The 23,333-nt window shown below is 38.4% G+C and overlaps 1 protein-coding gene across 5 annotated transcripts in view; it reads right to left on the bottom strand.

The window, feature by feature from the left end:
- The window catches only part of LOC124360933 (amyloid beta A4 precursor protein-binding family B member 1-interacting protein-like), a 152,155-nt gene that overhangs the window by 20,996 nt on the left and 107,826 nt on the right, over positions 1-23,333 (bottom strand). For 2 of the 5 annotated variants that reach the window (XM_046814941.1, XM_046814942.1), the window contains one exon: positions 8,765-8,858. In XM_046814941.1, coding sequence (XP_046670897.1) covers positions 8,765-8,858 — 94 coding nt within the window. Of the gene's footprint in view, positions 1-8,764; positions 8,859-10,797; positions 10,810-17,037; positions 17,218-18,675; positions 19,357-23,333 lie in introns of those variants that run through there. The other 3 variants (XM_046814943.1, XM_046814944.1, XM_046814945.1) reach the window with 3 other exon arrangements.

Raw genomic sequence — 23,333 nt, 5'->3', positions numbered from 1 at the left:
AGTACATAACCTACTTGTGTGAGTATCCCAACTAAGCCTATCTATTTACACATAAAATTAACCTACGCAATAAATAAGTAACCCTAGATAGCTTTGTACATAAACTACTTGTGTGAGTATCCCAACTAAGCCTATCTATTTACACATAAAATTAACCTACGCAATAAATAAGTAACCCTAGATAGCTTCGTACATAAACTACTTGTGTGAGTATCCCAACTAAGCCTATCCATTTACACATAAAATTAACCTACGCAATAAATAAGTAACCCTAGATAGCTTCGTACATAACCTACTTGTGTGAGTATCCTAACTAAGCCTGTCTATTTACACATAAAATTAACCTACGCAATAAATAAGTAACCCTAGATAGCTTCGTACATAACCTGCTTGTGTGAGTATCCTAAGCCTGTCTATTTACACATAAAATTAACCTACGCAATAAATAAGTAACCCTAGATAGCTTCGTACATAAACTACTTGTGTGAGTATCCCAACTAAGCCTATCCATTTACACATAAAATTAACCTACGCAATAAATAAGTAACCCTAGATAGCTTCGTACATAACCTACTTGTGTGAGTATCCTAACTAAGCCTGTCTATTTACACATAAAATTAACCTACGCAATAAATAAGTAACCCTAGATAGCTTCGTACATAACCTGCTTGTGTGAGTATCCTAAGCCTGTCTATTTACACATAAAATTAACCTACGCAATAAATAAGTAACCCTAGATAGCTTCGTACATAAACTACTTGTGTGAGTATCCTAACTAAGCCTATCATCGAAATGAACCCCCAACAGCTTAACTGAGCTATTTATATTTGTTACTTCAGAGCTTAAACTAAAATAAATATTTTCAGTTTTATTAGTGTTTATATTTAGATAATTTGCCATAAACTAATCAAAAGCAACCATCATACCATTACTCTGCACAATGTCTAAGTTAGTTCAATCTTTTCTAAAATTGAGTAAGGTATCATCTGCATATAAGACAGACATACAGGGTACATTAAATGCAAAATCATTTACGGCTACAATAAACAAAAAAGGCCCAAGGACAGAGCCTTAAGGAACGGTTTTAAACTCAGATACATGAGAGCCTTGAGATACCACTTGCCTTCTATTATTTAGATAGGAGGTCATTAATTGTAACTCTTTACCTCGTATACCATAATGACATTGGGGTTTTCTTAAAAGCAAATCATGAGATATATGGATTTAAAGAGATTCTCTGTAAGTCTCTCAGAGCCACTATCAGTTATAATAAACAAGTCAATATCAGAAGGCAAAGTCCCAAATAAACTTAAAATAGCAATTGTTAGACCTATATACAAGTCTGGATGTCACACAACATACCAGAACTATCGGCCCATTTCAATACTCTCTGCGGTAGATAAAGTTATGGAGCATTACATAGCAAATGGTTTGAATAAATATTTAAAAGATAACAGGATAATTGATGATTGCCAGTATGGATTTCAACGAAATAAAAGTACAGAAACCTTGTTAAAAGATTTTTCTAATTATGTAAACAGGGAAATTGGTAGTGGAAAACAAATATTGGTTACCTTTATAGATTTTTCTAAAGCATTTGATACACTTCAGTTCAATAAAATAGTTGAATCTCTGAGAGCAGTGGGAATAAGAGGGAAATTTCTTGATTGGTTTGAAGATTACCTAAATAATAGAAAATTGATAGTTAAAATTGGAAATTGTTTTTCACAGGAACATGACATAACATCAGGGGTGCCTCAGGGAAGTATTTTGGGACCACTTTTGTATATAATTTATGTAAATAGTGTAGCAAGTATAATGAAAAAGTGTAAAATTTATATGTACGCTGATGACACAATTTTGGTAACTTCTCATAAAAACATAACAGAGGCAAAGGAAAACATGCAAATGGATTTTAATAGTCTCATATGCTGGTGCCATGACAATGGGTTAATTATAAATGCTGCTAAATCAAAATTAATGCATATACACTCACCATCATTTGAATGTAAAATTGTTGAAATTAAACATCATGATTATAATTGTTTACATGCTAAAACATATATTGTTGATAATTGTCAGTGTAGTATTTTAGAAAATGTTAAAGTTTTTAAATATTTAGGGGTACTGGTTGATCACAATTTCAAGTGGGATAGGCACATAGAAAGTGTCTGTCAAAAGGTCAGAGTCTACTCTTGTAAACTATACTACTTAAAGCAATATCTGCCCTGTAAAACACTGTTAAGAATATATGATGCACTGTGTGAATCTGTTATAAGATATGGGCTCAGAGCTTGGGGCAATGCATCCAACTATCATTTAAAAAGTATAGAAAGCATACAAAGACAGACACTTAAATGTATTATGCCAAATAATTTGAAAGTTTTACCAGATGCTGATGTTTTCCAAAACTTAAATAGATTACAAGTAGACAAATTGTTTAAATTTTTAATAATTAATGATTATTTAAGAGTTGACACTTATAAAATAAAGAACACACATCCTTACTCGGTCAGAAAAAACTATCTTGTTGTACCTAAATTCAGTAACAAATATGGAAGTAGAACTCTGGAAGTTTATGTGCCTACAGTTTTTTTAACATGCTTCCAAGCAATGTTAAAAATGCTAAGAGCTGTAAATTGTTTAAAGTTGCATTAAAAGAGTTGTTATGGAAAAATGAAATTTAATATTACTGGTTCTTGTTGTGTTGTTGATTGTTGATGGTTTTGTTACAATTGTTGTTATAAATGTTATTGAAAATAATTTTCAAATACAATTAAGGTAACTTATATATATATTTATTTATTTGTTGTTATTTGAATGATATTATCTGAGCTTTAAACATGTTTTTGGGAATACTGTTATGAGTTAAATTATGCATATTTTATATTTGTTTCTTCTGTTTGTTGTTTTTGTTATTGTTATCCTTGAATATTTATTTATTGTTGTTAGGATTAAGTTATTTTTTATAAATGTTAATTAATTATAGTGACTGCATTATTGGTGAGGTGTTTACTCTTGTATTAAAACTGCATGGACTTGACCACAAATTAATTTAAAGCATAAAATAAGTAATAGTATATTTAGTGAAATGCAGACAAACCCAATAGGGTTTTTGAATTTAAGTATAAAATGATTTGTAATTGTTGTCATTTCAGAGAATAAATAAATAAATAAATAAAAATATTGTCAAATGCTTTAGACAGGTCAATTAAAGTGGCAGATAATGTTTCCTTTTATTTTTGAAGGTTTTCAAGATTTTTCAACGACCAATCACCAACCGGTTTTATAGTGTTTTTACCAAGCATAAAAACAAACTGCTCTTTCATACAATATTTAAGAATCTTACTAAATATATGTATTAGTGAAATCGGGCGATAACTAGAGGGGAGTGATTTATCTCCTTTTTTGAAAACCGGTATAACTTAACCACTTTAAGAATATCTAGAATAATACTCTTCTCAAGCATTAAGTTAAAAAGAAAAGTTAAGAATAATATAATATTTTATTTACTAAACTAATATAATATTTTCATTTCCATAAAAAATTTTAAGAGGGATACAGACTATATATTTCACGATAGTTAGGAACTACTTTGAAATTTAGATTATATCCCAAATAGTGCATCGATTTAGGGAACCAAGGGGAATCGTGGAACTTCTGTGTGCGTGGGGGGTGGGTAACATTTTATGGTTTACCAATGAGGTATCCATGAGATCTGTGTGCGTGGGGGGTGGGTAACATTTTATGGTTTACCAAAGAGGTATCAATGAGATCATGACAGTGTCTTATCCACGGATAAGATCCCAATTTATTTAACTAAACGTTTTCAGTGGATAGCTATTGTAAAGGATAATATTAAACATACTTCAAGCTGGTAAAAGATTAAGGCAGGAGATCCATAAGGATTAATATTGAGACCCCTACTGTTTTTTCTCCATTATTATTGCGCATGCTGATGATACAACAGCTATTTTAAAGGATAATATTATACATACTTCAAGCTAGTAAAAGATTAAAGTAGGAGATACACAAGGATTAATATTGAGATTCCTAATTTTTTTTCAATTAACATTAATGATTAACATTGACATGTCATACACTCATTACTGTAAATAATGTACCTTCTATAATCTACCTTAGTAAAAATAAAAATATTATAATTTAATAATGTTAATATTAACATTAACAATAAGTATAAATGTTCACACTACAGTGTGTTTTAGTTACACTTAAACTGAATTCGACTTAAACTTGACATGTTGTACACTCATTACTGAACATATTGTTTCTTGTATAATCTACTTTAGTAATAATGAAAATTAACAATAAGTGTTAATATTCACACCACAGTGTGATTTAAAACGGTCTTTGTACAAAAGCATTGACAGCAACACTGTGGTGGATTCCCAAGGAATAACAAGGGCTCATTAGGCATTTATTGAAATACGGCTTGGCCTTGGGAACAATCAGCTGTAGCACTCCCACATTCCAGTAGAGCAAGCATTCCCACATAGTCATAATATTGGAGTCATTAGACATTTGTTGAATTGGGGCTTGGCCTTGACAACAATCAGCTGTAGCACTCCCACATGACAACATTCCAGCAGAGCAAGCATTCCCACATAGTCATAATATTGGAGTCATTAGACATTTGTTGAATTGGGGCTTGGCCTTGACAACAATCAGCTGTAGCACTCCCACATGACAACATTCCAGCAGAACAAGCATTCCCACGAAGTCATAATATTGGAGTCATTACATATTTGTTGAAATGGGGCTTGGCCTTGACAACAATCAGCTGTAGCACTCCCACATGACAACATTCCAGCAGAGCAAGCATTCCCACATAGTCATAATATTGGAGTCATTAGACATTTGTTGAATTGGGGCTTGGCCTTGACAACAATCAGCTGTAGCACTCCCACATGACAACATTCCAGCAGAGCAAGCATTCCCACATAGTCATAATATTGGAGTCATTAGACATTTGTTGAAATGGGGCTTGGCCTTGACAACAATCAGCTGTAGCACTCCCACATGACAACATTCCAGCAGAGCAAGCATTCCCACATAGTCATAATATTGGAGTCATTAGACATTTGTTGAATTGGGGCTTGGCCTTGACAACAATCAGCTGTAGCACTCCCACATGACAACATTCCAGCAGAGCAAGCATTCCCACATAGTCATAATATTGGAGTCATTAGACATTTGTTGAATTGGGGCTTGGCCTTGACAACAATCAGCTGTAGCACACCCACATGATAACATTCCAGGAGGGCAAGCATTCCCACATACTCATAATATTGGAGTCATTAGACATTTGTTGAATTGGGCCTGGGCCATGAGAACAACCATCTGTAGCACTCCCACATGACAACATTCCAGCAGAGCAAGCATTCCCACATAGTTATAATAATATTGGAGTCATTAGATATTTGTTGAATTGGGCCTGGGCCATGAGAACAATCATCTGTAGCACTCCCACACGACAAAATTCCAGCAGAAGAAAGCATTCCCAGATAGTCATAATATTGGAGTCATTAGACATTTGTTGGAGTGGGCCTTGGCCTTGAGAACATTCAGCTGTAGCATTCCCACATGAGAACATTCCAGTACAGCAAGCATTCCCACATAGCTGGGGTCATTAAGACAGTTTTTGGAATTGGGCTTGGCCTCGAGAACAATCATCTGTAGCACTCCCACATGACAACATTCCAGCAGAGCAAGCATTCCCACATAGTCATAATATTGGAGTCATTAGATATTTGTTGAATTGGGGCTTGGCCTTGACAACAATCAGCTGTAGCACTCCCACATGACAACATTCCAGCAGAGCAAGCATTCCCACATAGTCATAATATTGGAGTCATTAGATATTTGTTGAAATGGGGCTTGGCCTTGACAACAATCATCTGTAGCACTCCCACATGAAAACATTCCAGCAGAGTAAGTATCCCTGTGATAATATAGTTATAGATAACATACTCATCATTGTGATAAAACAGTTGAAAGGGAAAACACTTTTTATTAACAGGACTAGAAAGCACAATACTTCACTTTCCTCAAAACTTAGTGAAATTCTTAAGAGAAATTCTCCTTTTGAGTTTTTATGAAAGCTATATCCAAACATTTCTATTTCGGAAGAATTAGGGATTTTAAATTACAAATGGTCTAATCAACATAATTGGCCAAGGAAATTTGACAAAATAAAACCATAGTTTACAACAGACTTTTTCATACGATGACTACAGCTTGCTAACACAATAACTGTTTGCCAGAGGAAAATTCTTAGAGGGTAAAAGTAGTATTGTCAATCACATTGTGGTTACTAAAATGATCAGGCGTACTATATAAAACATAACTAAATACATTTTCACAACTAAACTGAGTTAGAGAGCTAGTACATTTGAGGCCATTACCTTGCCATCTAGACACTGCCTAGAGATTTAATAGTTAATAATTGAACAACTAAAAACAATGAAATATGGGCAAGTTGTATATTTGTAAGAAAGCAATTAAAATTAGTAATACAAATAATATTGCATCCTTGCATATAGCTAACTTCTGCATACTTTAAAATACCGAATTCAGAGTTGATATAATATCTTCATAATCTAGCACGACACTTGCCCGACTTCACCAGTAATCTGGTATTATATATGAGCAGCCACTAAGTGCATAGTTCTGTTTCGAACAGGTGTTGAGAGTTGAAACCATGTTTCTATTCGTGCCATTTTGAGTAGTTTTTGTTTGCTTTGCACGTACTTTTGTCAGTCTGTTACATGATACGCTTGCTCGGTTACATGCTATCCTTTGTCAATGCATTGTGGTGTGTTAGTAGTGCTCTATAAGACAAACGAAAACATAAAACATTATCGCTTTTGTATAAATAAGATTTTTAAACGACTTAATACAGAGTGAAACATTAGTTGGTATTGCTAAAGAGTATAGAATTGGTCGTGCCACAATCCATGAGGAAGAATAGTGAGATGATACAGAATTTCTTTTGATAAATAAAAATGTGAAAAGTTTACGAAAAACAATAAACACAGTTGAGTTTTCTCAGGTTGAACATAGTCTTTATTTGTGTTTTTTTACAATAATGCAATAGGCATACACCTATTTAAGGAGAAATTTAGCAAAAAAATTCTACAAAAAGACCACGAATAAAGATGACTTTAAACCAGTGAAGGTTGGTTGGATAAAAGACGATTTGATGTATGGCTAGTGTATACAGGTGAAAAAGTAATGTGTTATACTGACGCAGTTGAACCTTTTAAATTGTGTATAAAAAATGATCAACTAAAATACTTCAGACCAAGTGTATAATGAGGATGAAGGTGGCTTATTTTGGCGGCTTCTACTTCATAAAACTTACGTTCTCCAAGCTAAAGCTAGTGCGCATAGACGCAAACTAGCAAAAGACAGAGTCACATTTATACTCTGTTCAAACACCAGTGGCACACACAAGATGAATATATTAGTGATTGGTAAAGCAAAAAACCTAGGGATTTTTAGAATTTTAATCTTACCGTTATAATAAAGCTCAAACTGAAGAACGGATGACTAAATCTGTGTCCATGGAATGGCTCCCCAAAAAGCATTGCTCATTTTGGACAACTGCCCTGGTCACCCTCATGAAGAGGGTCTGAACATAAAAGACAGATTTATCTGTGATCTCCAAACATAACACCCTTTCTGCAACTTATGGATCAAAATACAAGCCATTAAAATGCAGTTCAAAAGAGCCTTCTGTACATTGTTTGTTGCAAGATGACAGTGTGATTACATTGCTAAGGCAAGTTTACTTGCAACATGTGGTATTCTCATTTGCCAATGCTTGGGAAAAACATGGGACTATTGGAGCAATATATAAAATAAAACACCATTAAACACAGTTAATTGAGCTGCAAGACGACATTTACTATGAATATCTCATAGATACAGCTGACAATGTTTTGACAACTGATGATGTTAGTGACTGGCTAACTGGCAATGGAGGAGAAAACACGAACCAGTTTTTAAAAAATAAAGAAATTGTAGTCTATGACCACAACAGAAGAGGATGGTGAAGATCTGTGTGAAGGAGGGGAAGTGACACCAACTGTTCAATAAAATACCACACAATGTAGCCGTTCGTTCACTACATCTATTACCTGGTCAGAAGAAAATGGTGTCTCTGCTAGTGGCATTATAGTGTTGAAACGTCTTTAAGAAAACGTATTGAAAATGTCATTCAAAGTGAAAAAGCAATAGATACCTATTTTTGAAAGAATCACTTGAAGGAAATAATGAAAATGACACTACAGTAATTATAATGTAGAAAAGTATGTTAGTCATGTACTGTAATAAATGTTTTCTTCATATGTATATGATATCACCAGATTGTTCACTTAAAGTACTGTAATAAGTTTCTGCAAGAGAATCCACTAGCTCTCCATTATAATGATTCCCTACAAGTCACTTTCACTTAGAACCTAGAAACACAATAAGTTTTAGTAATACAACAGTCATTCAGGACAAATGAATAGGATATGCATGATCTCAGGTAGAACAGGTTAATATCTACATAGTTGTTATATTGATACCCCAACAAGAATAGCAAAACAAATTCCCTTCTGTCACAATCCATTTCCATCTAAGCACAGAATTATACAGCACGTTTCATGTATGAAAATGTCTACTTTTCTTACTATTCGGTTGTTAACTTCTACTTCAAATCTTTTACTTGGAAGTACACCAGTTTACTCCCGCTTACCTTCAAGGTTTGCCATAGAGAAACGATAGCTGTCAATACGAGGGGGGTTGAGGTCCGAGGACAGGGGCCGTGCGGGACCCCCTCTGTCAAGACCCTGCAACAAATAAAATACTTCCATTACATAGGAGACAAGGTTTGCCATAAAGAGGCTATAGCTGTCAATACAAGGGGGGGTTGAGGTCCGAAGACAGGGGCCGTGTGGAACCTCCTCTGTCCAGGCCCTGCTACATATAAAATACTTGCATTACATAGGAGACAAGGTTTGCCATAAAGAGGCTATAGCTGTCAATACAAGGGGGGTTTGAGGTCCGAGGACAGGGGCCGTGTGGAACCTCCTCTGTCCAGGCCCTGCTACATATAAAATACTTGCATTACATAGGAGACAAGGTTTGCCATAAAGAGGCTATAGCTGTCAATACAAGGGGGGGTTGAGGTCCGAGGACAGGGGCCGTGCGGAACCTCCTCTGTCCAGGCCCTGCTACATATAAAATACTTGCATTACATAGGAGACAAGGTTTGCCATAGAGAAGTGATAGCTGTCAATACAAGGGGTGTTGATGACACAAATTTGAGATATTTATGTGTGCACAGTGAAGTCATTTTGTGGCCTTGATCCTGAACTCACTTCTAATAATAATACACTTATAAATGAAGATTTTCTTTAGACAGTACCATAAGATGTGCTCTAGGAACCACACTTCTATGAAAAATAACTATATACAGAGTGTAATTCAAAGTCCAGCAACTGAAAACTGTTTAATATTACTTCCCACCTTGCCTACTTGCACTCTCATCATAAATGTATATTAAATAAATTTAAAATCTAAAACACATTTTCAATTACTGTTTTTTTCACAAAAACTATTTATATCAATAACAGTCAAGCTATTAACTATTTTTGTTGTATTTGTATAATGAACATAAAGTCAACACTTTAGATACAGTATTTATAGAAAATATCATTTTGAAGTCAACTTACAAGAAAAGTACAAAATTAAGAGAATTTACTGAGAAATAATTTCACAACAAAACATTTTTTTAAACATACTTATTTATGGTTTTACCTTCATCATATTTACCTATACACATGGACATGTAGCGCTGCTGTTTGTTTATCATACAAGTATCTTTGTCTATAGACAATCTTTATCTAATCTAAAGAAGTAGCTGGCCCATATTGATAGAATCAATAGAATAGTTAGAAGTTTTCATCTAGACTCTTCAACGGAAATGGGCCAGAGCACAGTCGTGTTTATTTCTGTGTTTGGCAGGAAGGGTGACAACGCGGGTTTCCCACAGACTCCTGCTTGACACATGTTGCCCAGCTGCCGCCGCACCGCCATTCTCATCAGCTGACTGATGCAAGCGGAATTGTCTATCGGCGGACTGATGCAAGCGGAATTGTCTATCGGCGGACTGATGCAAGCGGAATTGTCTATCAGCTGGCCCACTTGATAAAATATATTAAATTTTGTTCAGAATACTTATAAATGCATATTAATACACATTTTGCAATTGTGCAAGTAATGGTTTACATTTTTGTTGAAAAGACTAATCAAGGAAAATAAATGTCATATAAAAACATTGGATATAACATCTGGATTGGACTAAAACACTATTATGTACTGCAAAAACATTAAACTTGTAGATGATGATTCTGCTTGCTGTGGAACGTCGCTATACAGGGTCGGGGTAGTATATTAGTCGTTCAACCATACAATGGTTCACGCGAGAGCGCCACGCTACTTTGCCCGGCGTCAACCCGTACCACCCATAATGTGTTCAAAAACAATGATATTAACAGAGAAATAACGCTGAATTTTTATAACTTGCAATTCGCGAATACCTCAGAATACTGAAAAACGCTATTATAACTATCGATTGTACACAAAATAAAATGACAGATGGTGCATAATAATTATTTGTTCCAACAAAACATAAAACAATTACAATAAAAACACGATACCATTTTCCACGTGGAAAAATAAAGTACCTAATACACGGTATAGCCTACGTAAAAATAATAACCATACCTGAGATCCAGATCTATGTACACGGTGGACACTGAAATGTTGTGTTGCAGTAAGGTCACATACAGGGTTATGCGGAAGAGAATATCACTAGATGAGTACGGAACGGTACGGGTACCCATTGATACATGTGAAGGGGAGGGGAAGAGGAGATCGATCCTCTCTCGGGGGATGAGCCAGACAGAGGGGAGGGTCCCCCACCACCCCCCACACAGACCCGTTGTAGACAGACAGATGGCCTCGCCTGCCTCTATCAATAAAGCTACAGTAAATCTAACTTTAAACACGATAAATACTGATACCTAAAAAACGGTGAACAACGAGGTTAACTATTTTTGTAATGCGATAAATGCAATTAATTATATGATGTTCCATAATTCATTATTTTACAAGGAAAAGCACCCATAATCACCTTACACCGACAATTAATTTTTTTGTTTAAATGACAATACAAAATAAATTATGGCAACATAAATCAAGTACTTATTTTTCTTTGATATTGATATTTGTACGTATAGGTAAGTGGCGTATCTCCATTACTACCCCTCGTCTTTTATGTACGCCGTACCGAGATCACTAAAGACACCCTGACACAAAAAGTCATAGTAAAGTCGGGGTGATGAGGAACGACACCGGAATACATTATTGCACATGACAGTATTCTAGGTAGAGTATATATTGACACAGCAAGGTGTAGGGACCGTGACATCGTAACACACCACAGCACTGTATGTAGAGTAATGCACTGCCACAGCAAGGTGTAGGGACCGTGACATCGTAACACATCACAGCACTGTATGTAGAGTAATGCACTGCCACAGCAAGGTGTAGGGACCGTCACATCGTAACACATCACAGCACTGTATGTAGAGTAATGTACTGACACAGCAAGGTTTTGGGACAGTGACATCGTAACACATCACAGCACTGTATGTAGAGTAATGTACTGACACAGCAAGGTTTTGGGACCGTGACATCGTAACACATCACAGCACTGTATGTAGAGTAATGTACTGATACAGCAAGGTGTAGGGGCCGTGACACCGTAACACATCACAGCACTGTATGTAGAGTAATGTACTGACACAGCAAGGTTTTGGGACCGTGACATCGTAACACATCACAGCACTGTATGTAGAGTAATGTACTGATACAGCAAGGTGTAGGGGCCGTGACATCGTAACACATCACAGCACTGTATGTAGAGTAATGTACTGATACAGCAAGGTGTAGGGGCCGTGACATCGTAACACATCACAGCACTGTATGTAGAGTAATGTACTGATACAGCAAGGTGTAGGGGCCGTGACATCGTAACACATCACAGCACTGTATGTAGAGTAATGTACTGATACAGCAAGGTGTAGGGGCCGTGACATCGTAACACATCACAGCACTGTATGTAGAGTAATGTACTGACACAGCAAGGTGTAGGGGCCGTGACATCGTAACACATCACAGCACTGTATGTAGAGTAATGTACTGACACAGCAAGGTGTAGGGGCCGTGACATCGTAACACATAACAGCACTGTATGTAGAGTAATGTACTGATACAGCAAGGTGTAGGGGCCGTGACATCGTAACACATCACAGCACTGTATGTAGAGTAATGTACTGATACAGCAAGGTGTAGGGGCCGTGACATCGTAACACATCACAGCACTGTATGTAGAGTAATGTACTGATACAGCAAGGTGTAGGGACCGTGACATCGTAACACATCACAGCACTGTATGTAGAGTAATGTACTGACACAGCAAGGTTTTGGGACAGTGACATCGTAACACATCACAGCACTGTATTAGAGTAATGTACTGACACAGCAAGGTGTAGGGGCCGTGACACCGTAACACATCACAGCACTGTATGTAGAGTAATGTACTGATACAGTAAGGTGTAGGGACCGTGACATCGTAACACATCACAGCACTGTATGTAGAGTAATGTACTGACACAGCAAGGTTTTGGGACAGTGACATCGTAACACATCACAGCACTGTATGTAGAGTAATGTACTGACACAGCAAGGTGTAGGGGCCGTGACATCGTAACACATCACAGCACTGTATGTAGGGTAATGTACTGATACAGCAAGGTGTAGGGGCCGTGACATCGTAACACATCACAGCACTGTATGTAGAGTAATGTACTGATACAGCAAGGTGTAGGGGCCGTGACATCGTAACACATCACAGCACTGTATGTAGAGTAATGTACTGTCACAGCAAGGTGTAGGGGCCGTGACATCGTAACACATCACAGCACTGTATGTAGAGTAATGCACTGCCACAGCAAGGTGTAGGGGCCGTGACATCGTAACACATCACAGCACTGTATGTAATGTACTGACACAACAAGTTGTAGGGACCGTGACATCGTAACACATCACAGCACTGTATGTAGAGTAATGTACTGATACAGCAAGGTGTAGGGGCTATTATTTTATAGTTAAGTTGCGCCATACTATCCTCAGGCATTAATGTTTTGAGGTCTCTATCCAAATATTGCCTCACTCAGATTCTGATGAAGGCTTATTATGTCTTGATTTACCCCCACCTATGCTGCGGATTGGTATTGTGGGGTGCTTGTGCTAATAACCAGTTGATGAGTGTTCAAATTGCAAAAACAAGCGATTCGACTAATTGCACATTTGCATTTCAGAGTCTTGCAGAGAAACCTTAAACAATTGCAGCTGTTGACTCAGCCGGGTCTCTATATTTTAACTCTGTTTCGTATGTCTAAATGTGTCAAGACAAGTGGCCGAGACATACATTCGTATGAGACCAGAGGCAGAGATAGCCACCGAACTGGTAAACACAGAACGGTGGTTTATGAGCATCTGCCCTCACAGGAAGTGTTCATTTCATCAACAAGCTGCCGAATTGGATCAAACATGCTAAAACGCCCAAGGCGCTCAAAACTAGTTTTAAAACGCTTTTTTTGGCATCAGAAGCGTATTATGATGTCAACGAGTTTTTGGCATGCAACTGGGAGACCGCCCAATCAGAAGATTGACTATGTCGCTGGAGGTGGGAAAATTGGCGAGTTCGTGGAAAATGAATGAATGCTGAATTGTAAGTCTGAGTGGGATTTTATGTAGGGCAAATTAAAAATTTTTAGTTATAAAAAGAACTGACGTTTACTATACATGTCTTCGCAATAAAAATTTGATTGATTGATTGACGCACGCACATTGGTACAAGATTATTATTACAGTATATTACAATATCAATATACACTATGCAGCAAGTGGTTGGTTACATGCAGACGAAACAGATCCTATAAACAAATTTCACTCTGATAACGAGTAGACTGAGCGATTACATATAATGAGTGACATGAATTGAAGATATTCCAAACAAAGAATTTGTAGAAATAAAACAGTAACTTACGTAAGAAACATGTAAATGGTTACTTGATAACTTTTGTTTGGAGGCTACAATAGTTCACTGATGTTTAAAAAACCTTGCGTTATCTAATCACGAAGTACACTACACGAGTGAGTGATAAACAAGTCGCTAACCGACCTTCTCCAGTCACATTCCAGTACATTTTCGTATAGTTTCTCATAAGTTCTAGGAAATCAGTTCCGCATATGATCAGCTTTGTGTAATTGCAAGACAAGATATTTAGTCAATTACGGTTACCGTTTACTTGTCTTGTGTGTGTGTTTAACTTAGCTTAAAACTGACAAGATTGACCAAGTAATTCAGAAGATCCCTGTACTTGATATCCAAGATATGTTGTGAGTGACTCACGGCTCGTGACGGTTGACTCAGCCGCGACTCAGCACTGACTCACCACGACGATGGGAGTTGACAACTAAACGTAACAGATATGTTACCAGATAACCGGACTAGGCTGCACATACTGGATAACATAGATAGACAACAGGAAAAAAAAGACAAAGAAGAAGACCGCCCGCTGAAGTTTACCAAAGTCCACATCATTTGAATTGAAAAGCAAATCCGTATAAAGTATTTTATAAGGAGTTATACGCCAAAACAGATTTCAAAACAGAAATTCTGAAAATCAAGAGAAAAAGGACAACCTTGGAAAATATGACATTTCAAAAGACCTACACAGAAACGTTGGAAATCGCAGCTAGAATAAAGCTGACCTGATGGGTTTAGTACTCTCCAATTTAGTACCCGACTACTACAAGGACTTTTATAATAATTTGTAACTTTGGTGTTAGTACTCTTTATCATCTAGCACCCAACTACTACAAGGACTTCTAATGATAATTCGTTATTGTTATTTAATAACTCCTTATTTCCATAGTTTTAAACTTTGTAACTTATAATTTTCATTTTTATATTCTCGATTAAAGTTCTGTTTCGGCTTAAAACAATGTTATTGTTGAATTTATCTACCTACAGAGTGACATAATTCAATACAATTTACACGTCACTTCACAAAAAACTGGCACAACTCAAAATAAATATAAAAACAACTTGTTTAAACCATAAATGCTAGAACAGTTTTCCATCTACGTAGCAATACATAGCATAGATGTATCTGGGTGAATAACAGAATATGTGTTGATTTTGATTTAGTTGTCAATACAATTTATATTAAAAGTACAGGAGATTCCATGTGGTCCTCGCCCCCATGATGCGCAGTAGTCTACTGCTCATGTGGAGTGGAGAGGGAAGTCGCGATCTCAGCCTGTGGGCCGGCTCCCCTCTAGTGCATGATACAGGCCGAGAGATTCCATGTGGTCCTCGGACCGACGGTGCGCAGTAGCCTACTGCTCATGTAGAGTAGAGAAGGAAGTCGCGATCTCAGCCTGTGGGCCGGCTCCCCTCTAGTGCATGATACAGGCCGAGAGATTCCATGTGGTCCTCGGACCGACGGTGCGCAGTAGCCTACTGCTCATGTGGAGTAGAGAAGGAAGTCGCGATCTCAGCCTGTGGGCCGGCTCCCCTCTAGTGCATGATACAGGCCGAGAGATTCCATGTGGTCCTCGGACCGACGGTGCGCAGTAGCCTACTGCTCATGTGGAGTGGAGAGGGAAGTCGCGATCTCAGCCTGTGGGCCGGCTCCCCTCTAGTGCATGATACAGGCCGAGAGATTCCATGTGGTCCTCGGACCGACGGTGCGCAGTAGCCTACTGCTCATGTGGAGTAGAGAAGGAAGTCGCGATCTCAGCCTGTGGGCCGGCTCCCCTCTAGTGCATGATACAGGCCGAGAGATTCCATGTGGTCCTCGGACCGACGGTGCGCAGTAGCCTACTGCTCATGTGGAGTAGAGAAGGAAGTCGCGATCTCAGCCTGTGGGCCGGCTCCCCTCTAGTGCATGATACAGGCCGAGAGATTCCATGTGGTCCTCGGACCGACGGTGCGCAGTAGCCTACTGCTCATGTGGAGTAGAGAAGGAAGTCGCGATCTCAGCCTGTGGGCCGGCTCCCCTCTAGTGCCTGTCCTGTACAATCTGACTACATGAGAGATAGCGCGTGGACAAATTGCAGCAAAATTGCCTGAAATAGCTACTCTAACTAAATACCTATAACTTCTAGTTCAGTAATCAGTTTTTACTTTTCTTTCTCCAGGGAAGTTTTTCAAAGGCCTATGAATTAAAAATGATAAACAACTTTTAACCAAGTTAATATATCAGGGAAAACGACACGGACGGAAAACTCAAAATAAGCAGCGGAATGCAGATTATCTATATAGAGCAGATTTTTTAAAATTTACTTACACATGCATACAAATACAGAACGTTTTAATTATCAGTAAACTATTTGATTTAACTTCGCAATTTCTGGAGTGAACGTTTCCCCTGAACTCACAAACATTTAACCGCAGTTTAATTAGCAGAAGCACGACACGATGTGGCTTACAAGTCGGTTAATGACGATGACGACCCCGCACAGCCGGTGTTGTAACACAACAATTACTCCAGATGTCGGAGTCTCACAGTCGTATCGCCTACAGTAGCACTGTAGCACTAACTTCCAGTTCTGTTGCTATTTTATTTTTGTCGAAAGCTAATGCAGAAATCGCAAGTATACCGGTATCCTAATATTTTATTAACAATCGAGACAAAATGAAAGACAAAATATCTTAATCAAAAACCAAATAAGAAACTTTAAACAAAGAATAAATAAATATTAGGTGAATGAGCAAATCACTGATCAAGGGCTAAATGACTGACACACCCGCATGCGTGGAGGCGGCGAGTGTTCGGCAGCAACATTCCCACTAAAGCTTTGATGATATATCTATACGAGACAAACCTTTATCTGCTGTCCTTCTGGCGTCGCGCCTCACCTCCAGTATGGTAAAGACACTCCACAAGACACAGACAGACACACGTGTAGACGACACAGGACGCGAAAACTATACTGCACAAGACACAGACAGATACACGATGGCAAGGAATGTACAGCCAAGCCGCACGGCGGTTCTCTCTGACTGGACTAAAGAGTGTAGAGTGTAGACCGTGACTCACCGCTCCCCTCCACGCCGCCCCACGGCATTGTGATACGATAACTAACAGACAATCGACCGCCGCAACGTAGCCATCGAGTCTCTCAGCAACAGGAAATATATATATATATATATATATATATATATATATATATATATATATATATATATATATATATATATATATATATATATATACTGTGTTCAATAACGCAAAGGTCCAACAAATGTTGTACAAGTACGTTTGCAGACTAAGCCCAGCGTGAACGTAAACCGTGGCAGTGTTAGGAGATCATCATGGAATAGCATGTCTCTTAGCAATATATATATATATATCCCTTTATCTTCTCAAGGATATTAATATACTGGTCAGCTGGTCGTCTTCACCAGTCACCTTCAGCTACCAGTTAACATTAACAATGTTGTAACTCCCACACAATATTAACTGATACACTTTTCGGGTCGAGATAAAAATACGACTCAGAACAGAACAGGCACTGTCCTAAAAATAAAATAACAAAGGCCGGATAGAGGGATGTGTATATTCCATGTACCGAATAGTAATTACATATTTGACACGTAGAGCACGTAGCTACTCGCAGCTTTAGTGATAACAGCACTGGTGTCTTCCTAGTGCGGACAGGCTGTAGTGACTGCGGGCCCCGTTATGTTCAATGTTTACCGATACCGGCAGCGACCTTGCTCTCCTACTTGCATAGCGCTACGAGCCTGGGAGACAATAATTAAACAAATTACACGAGAATAAATAAAAACCTTAATACGAGATATTAATTAAATCGATATTCTAGTAAACACAGCGATAAGAAGGAAACAATAGAACATACTTATAGGTGAATTGTTATGAACCCGATCTCTCACAATTCAAATAACCATTAATCTACGATTGACAATAAAAATCGGTTATATCATAGAATGTACGTTTGTAAAAAATTGTTTAAATTGATATGGTTAAAATGCGTAGACAAAATTCACGATTTACTCATAACATGATGCCAAAGCCATACGAAAGATCTCAACATGTGTTGCATGCCTACTGTACGTCTGGGAAAGGTAAATATTGTTGCATATTTGTAACTTAAAAAGCGAATTATTTTAAACCCTCCTCGGTTTTTTTACTTATGCTCATTCCCATACTCGACCGTGTGTCAGCCCAGTGCGGTGCCGGTAGAAGTCCCCTCCCCTAATCCGCTTTGTAAACGAAGGTGCAAGACACATAAAACTGGAAACTGATTAGTGATGAACAAATAAGCCATAAATTATAAACATAATGCCTTTTATTACGACATAATATTATTCAATTTAACTAAATGTGTGTGTGTTAGTTTGAATTAGTAGAAAATATAAGCAAATAAATTCAAATTATATATAATTGCTTGGCTTAAAATGTACGTACAGCAGTAGTTAAAATGGTAATAATTACTTACGGTTGGGTAAACAAGAAGTACGGTAGCTGGCCTGCCCGACTTCCCCAGAACATGCCGCGGCGTGTACACTGTAGCTTGTAAGGATCCCTCGACCAAGTACGCCTTGGGCCGTTCCACTCCCATGCCACTATCCACATCCTTACTGTTCTGGGTACGACGCGTACTCGCCAATGACACGCAGTTCGGTAGGAGTGCACACTTCGGCTCTTTGGAGATTTCCCTTCCGTGAAAACTACGACTTCTGCACAATTTGTTGAAGACACTTTCACCCTTCTTGTGCCTTTCCATCGTCGGCTTTTCCTTCCTGTTGAAGCTTCCACTGCTCAACTTCTTGGTCGAACTATCGTCTTTGACGCGATAACTGCCGCTCTTACAGAGCTTGTCGAAAACACTCCGGTTCCCGATATCCCTTCTGATGAAATCGACTTGTTTCTTTTCGACATGTTCCCTGACTCGGAAACTACCGCCCCTGCACAGCTTGTCCAGGATGCTGCGGTTACCTTGTTCGTGGCTCTCGGTCCTAGTACACAACATCTCGCCCAGCGGTCCCGGAGACGGACGGCACACGACTGGCGGAGTAGCGGCTGGCGGACAAGAACGAGGCGAGCGAGGACACCTGCCGCCTGTGCCAGGTGCAGCGCCAGCTGTCCCGCTCTCTCTCTCTCTCTCTCTTTCTCTCACTCATCCTTACCACCCAGGTAAACATCATTCTAAAACCTTACGAATTCGGACTCCGAATTTCATTTCCTCACCTCACAGATACGACCAGCCAGCCAGTCACAAAATCAACCAAGAGACTGCACTGATTAATTAACAACTGTACAGAAGAATTGTGTGCAAAGCATCGTGGGGCAGAGGTGTTATAATTCTATAACATCGGAAGGGGCGCATCTAAAAGGGAACACCAAGCATCTGTTGGCCCAGTCGGATCAAGCCCTTGAGTCTCCAACTACACCGCTATCGACTACCTTGCAGCCACCGGTGCGACAAGTTGGCCCATTAAGCATCATCACAGACACAACGGAACAAAAAAACTGCCTTCTTCTAAAGTGCCAAAAAGCAAAATAAAGATAACAGTATTGGAGAAAACCAGACAAAAAAACACACAAACAAAATCACACACAAAATTCTAAACTTAACTCGTGCAGTTACCATCGTGCATCAAAATGCGCAGTTTGCCACCAATTAAGGTGATGAGCTAATGGCAGAAGAGCTGTACCCCGACATGTTTGTTGTTTCTAAACATGGCTTCACACCTGTTCTATGTTCAGAATTGACAATTATGAATTGGCTACAATTTTTCATCGAACAAATTTTAAAGGAGGTAGTGTTGCAATTTTGGTTAAATCTCGATATTTTCAACCGAGATCTACTTTGAAGTGGGGGGAATTAAAACTGATACAAATTCCGCGAAAAAGTATACTGATTGGCTTATACAAATCCCCAAATGGATGCAACAAAAATGTTTGTAAAAAGTTCGAGACCTTACTAAATTTTCTCAGTTCCAAATCGTTGAAGTTCATCATTACCGGTGACTTAACATACAGATAGATGTGTTAGACCACACTAACCCTCTAACCCAGCGACTACGGGATATTCTCACTTCTTTCAGCTTAATTTGGTCCGTGAACTCGCCAACTCGAGTGACCGCTTCGTCGAGTACAGCCATCGACAACGTCATAGACTATTCTGTTTCTGTCATAGATGCGGCCATCTCAGACCACTAAGGACAGGAAGCCGTAATATTACACCATAATCCAAAAATTGAACCTCGATTCGTAAAAATAAAACGGAATCTAATGTTGGCAAACATAGAGCTTTTTAAGAAGCTTTTAATGAAAACCTCATAGGAATTTCTGGATTCCTTTGAGCGGGTGGAGGATGCCTTTAACGCGTTTTTCGATTGTTTAACTCATTGCTTAAATTTGAATTCCCATTCAGAAATTTTAAAGAGCGTAATAAGAGGTCATACCTGGATTACTCTAGGTATACTTGATTCAAGAAAAAGACTAAAATTATATATGTTCAATCAAAACATGAGAATTTCAAACTCTTTTTTCGAAATTTCAAAAATATTTACCGCAAAGACATAAGAAGCGCCACGGCACGAGACGTTTCTTAACTAAAGCAATCCGATAATCTGTCAAAAATCGCCTGTAATATAATTAACTTAAACACAAAACAACAAAATTCTTACAAATTTTCAATTGAGAAAGTATTATTGATGATCCATTACAAGTGGCAATTACATTTAATGATTTTTTTCAACTGTTGCTGGACCAGACAGTCCTTTGAATCAGAATACTTCCAGCGGGGGGTTATTTACGAGCTCGGCCACGTCCATATTCCTTCGACCTGTGAGTGAGGTAGAGGTGGCCCGTATCGTGCAGGATCTCAAGCCAAAGAAGTCTTGTAACATTAATGGAATGTCTGTGTGGTTAATCAAAAAGTTCTTCAAGCATATTTTGACACCACTCACAAAATTAATCAATCTCTCGTTTGCACAGGGTGTCTTTCCGTCCGCACTGAAGATATTCACTGTGATTCCAATTTACACAAAAGACAATCTTTGCACCTCAAGATGCAAGCCATAACTGGACTTATTCATAATGTTGTCGACGGCCTGGAAAGAATAAAACGTGTGATGGACATATTTATCGGCCTCTCCAAAGCTTGTGACTGTGTGCATCATGCGACACTGTTGCACCAGTATGGACTAAGGGTTTGCCGCACGGTTGGCTCTCGTCGTATCTTAAGATAGAGAACAATGTGTACGGATTGCGAATGCTCTGTCTAACAGGGCCAAGATGCCCTATGGTGTCCCTCAGGGATCAATATTAGGGCCAATTCTTTTCCTTATTTAAGTCAACAAGTTGAATACATCAATACGGAAAGTTCATTCAATATGCTGATTACACGACTCTATGTGTTAAATTGAAATGTAAAAATGATCTTGAAGTGAAATCATTTATCGATTTAAATTCATGCATCGACTATTTCTCAAAACTCAATTTGAAAACAAAGAGCTCGAAATCAAACTCAATACATTTTTGCCTTCGGCATCGACAGGCACAAGAGTATCGTCCCGCGGTAATGATGGACGATGTTCTCTTGGAAGACGCCGAATCCGTTAAGTTCCTTGGAATATACCTAGATCGAGGGCTGACAAGGGACTTCAACATTGAGAGCATCTGCTCCAAGATCGCTCCTGTCATTTATGTTTTGCGTAACCACCCAAAATTCTGTTCTATTGATGTATTAAAAATGGCCTACTTTGGCCTGATACATCCACATTTGTCTTACGGTTTGAGACTGTGGGACAGGTGTTATAAATACAAACACGAAAGAGGATTTAGAGCTCAAAAGAAAGCTGTCAGAATTCTTTTTAAATTGAATTTCAGAGTGTCGTGCAAAGAAGCCTTCAGAGAGCTTGGATTGTTAACTTTACCCTGTCTCTGTATTCTCGACGTCGTTCTATACTGTCGACCCATGCGAGTTGGTTCGAGGCAGGGACAACTTTCGGATTGTACAACATAGAACTACAGCATTTGAACACTTGCCGTCCCAAGTTGGTGTGAAACTGATAAACAAGCTGCATGAAGAAATTAAACATCTCAGTGATTCTAAACTATTCAAATCTCGATTAAAACACCTCCTGGTGTCAAAGGAGTTTTACTCCGTTGAAGAGTTAATGTTGAGTTGTTGGGATGAAAATTATTGAAAACTATGCAATGAGGAATGTCATGGAAGACAGTAGAATTGTAGTTTTAAACTCCGGAGAATCTACTTACTATCCTGACAAAGAGTGTCAATATTCTTCAGCTCTTACCATATCGAATCTATTGTATTGCATTGTAAACCATATGGTATACACACAGTCAGCGTATTCTGCTGATGAGTGGGACTGGCAGGGCTCCTACAGTACCAGACCATCGTACAACTCTAGAGTATAGAAGATGGCGATACTATACGAGAGTTGAGTACAACACCGGGGCTTTATTACATTTATCTGATTTCTTAGATTTCAGTACCCTCTACATATACAGAGACACTATTCCAAGTATGTCTTCCAAGAAACACTTTACGAACAATGGTGTCGGTGTATGGCAATCTCACTTCTTTCGACTTCCCACCGTCGCGTCGGCAGAAAAACGTCTGTTGGCGTCATCGTAATCCCTGTTCTCATACGGACACTTGGAGCTTTCAAACTGCTTGTTGAACAGAAACAATCAGCATTCTTATAATACATATATTACTACACAATTGAGATATATGAACAACAAGAGGATATCAGTAACTCATTAACCGTCGACTGATGTTTGTTTGTGCTAATTATATTGTCTACCAGTTGTCTTACAAGAATGTCAATGAATATGGATATGTTGTAGCCAAAGTTGATGACGACACATTCCATTTTATATCGATGCTAATGTTTAACAAACAAGTTTCATGTTGTTACAAGAATGTTTGTAGCCATCAAACATTACAGTGCGACTCCTTGGGTGGTGAAGCTTCACACACATAACAATATATTAACGCCGATTGGGTGGTGAAGCTTCACACAAATAACAATTGTATGTCATGTACTTGATAACGCCGATTTGGGGGGATACTACATGGAGTAGGACACTACTATCGACAACTATTTTACATTTACC

The sequence above is a fragment of the Homalodisca vitripennis genome, chromosome 4 (genome assembly GCF_021130785.1).
Source record: "Homalodisca vitripennis isolate AUS2020 chromosome 4, UT_GWSS_2.1, whole genome shotgun sequence".
NCBI lineage: Eukaryota > Metazoa > Arthropoda > Insecta > Hemiptera > Cicadellidae > Homalodisca > Homalodisca vitripennis.
This window is presented reverse-complemented; position numbering and strand designations above follow the sequence as displayed.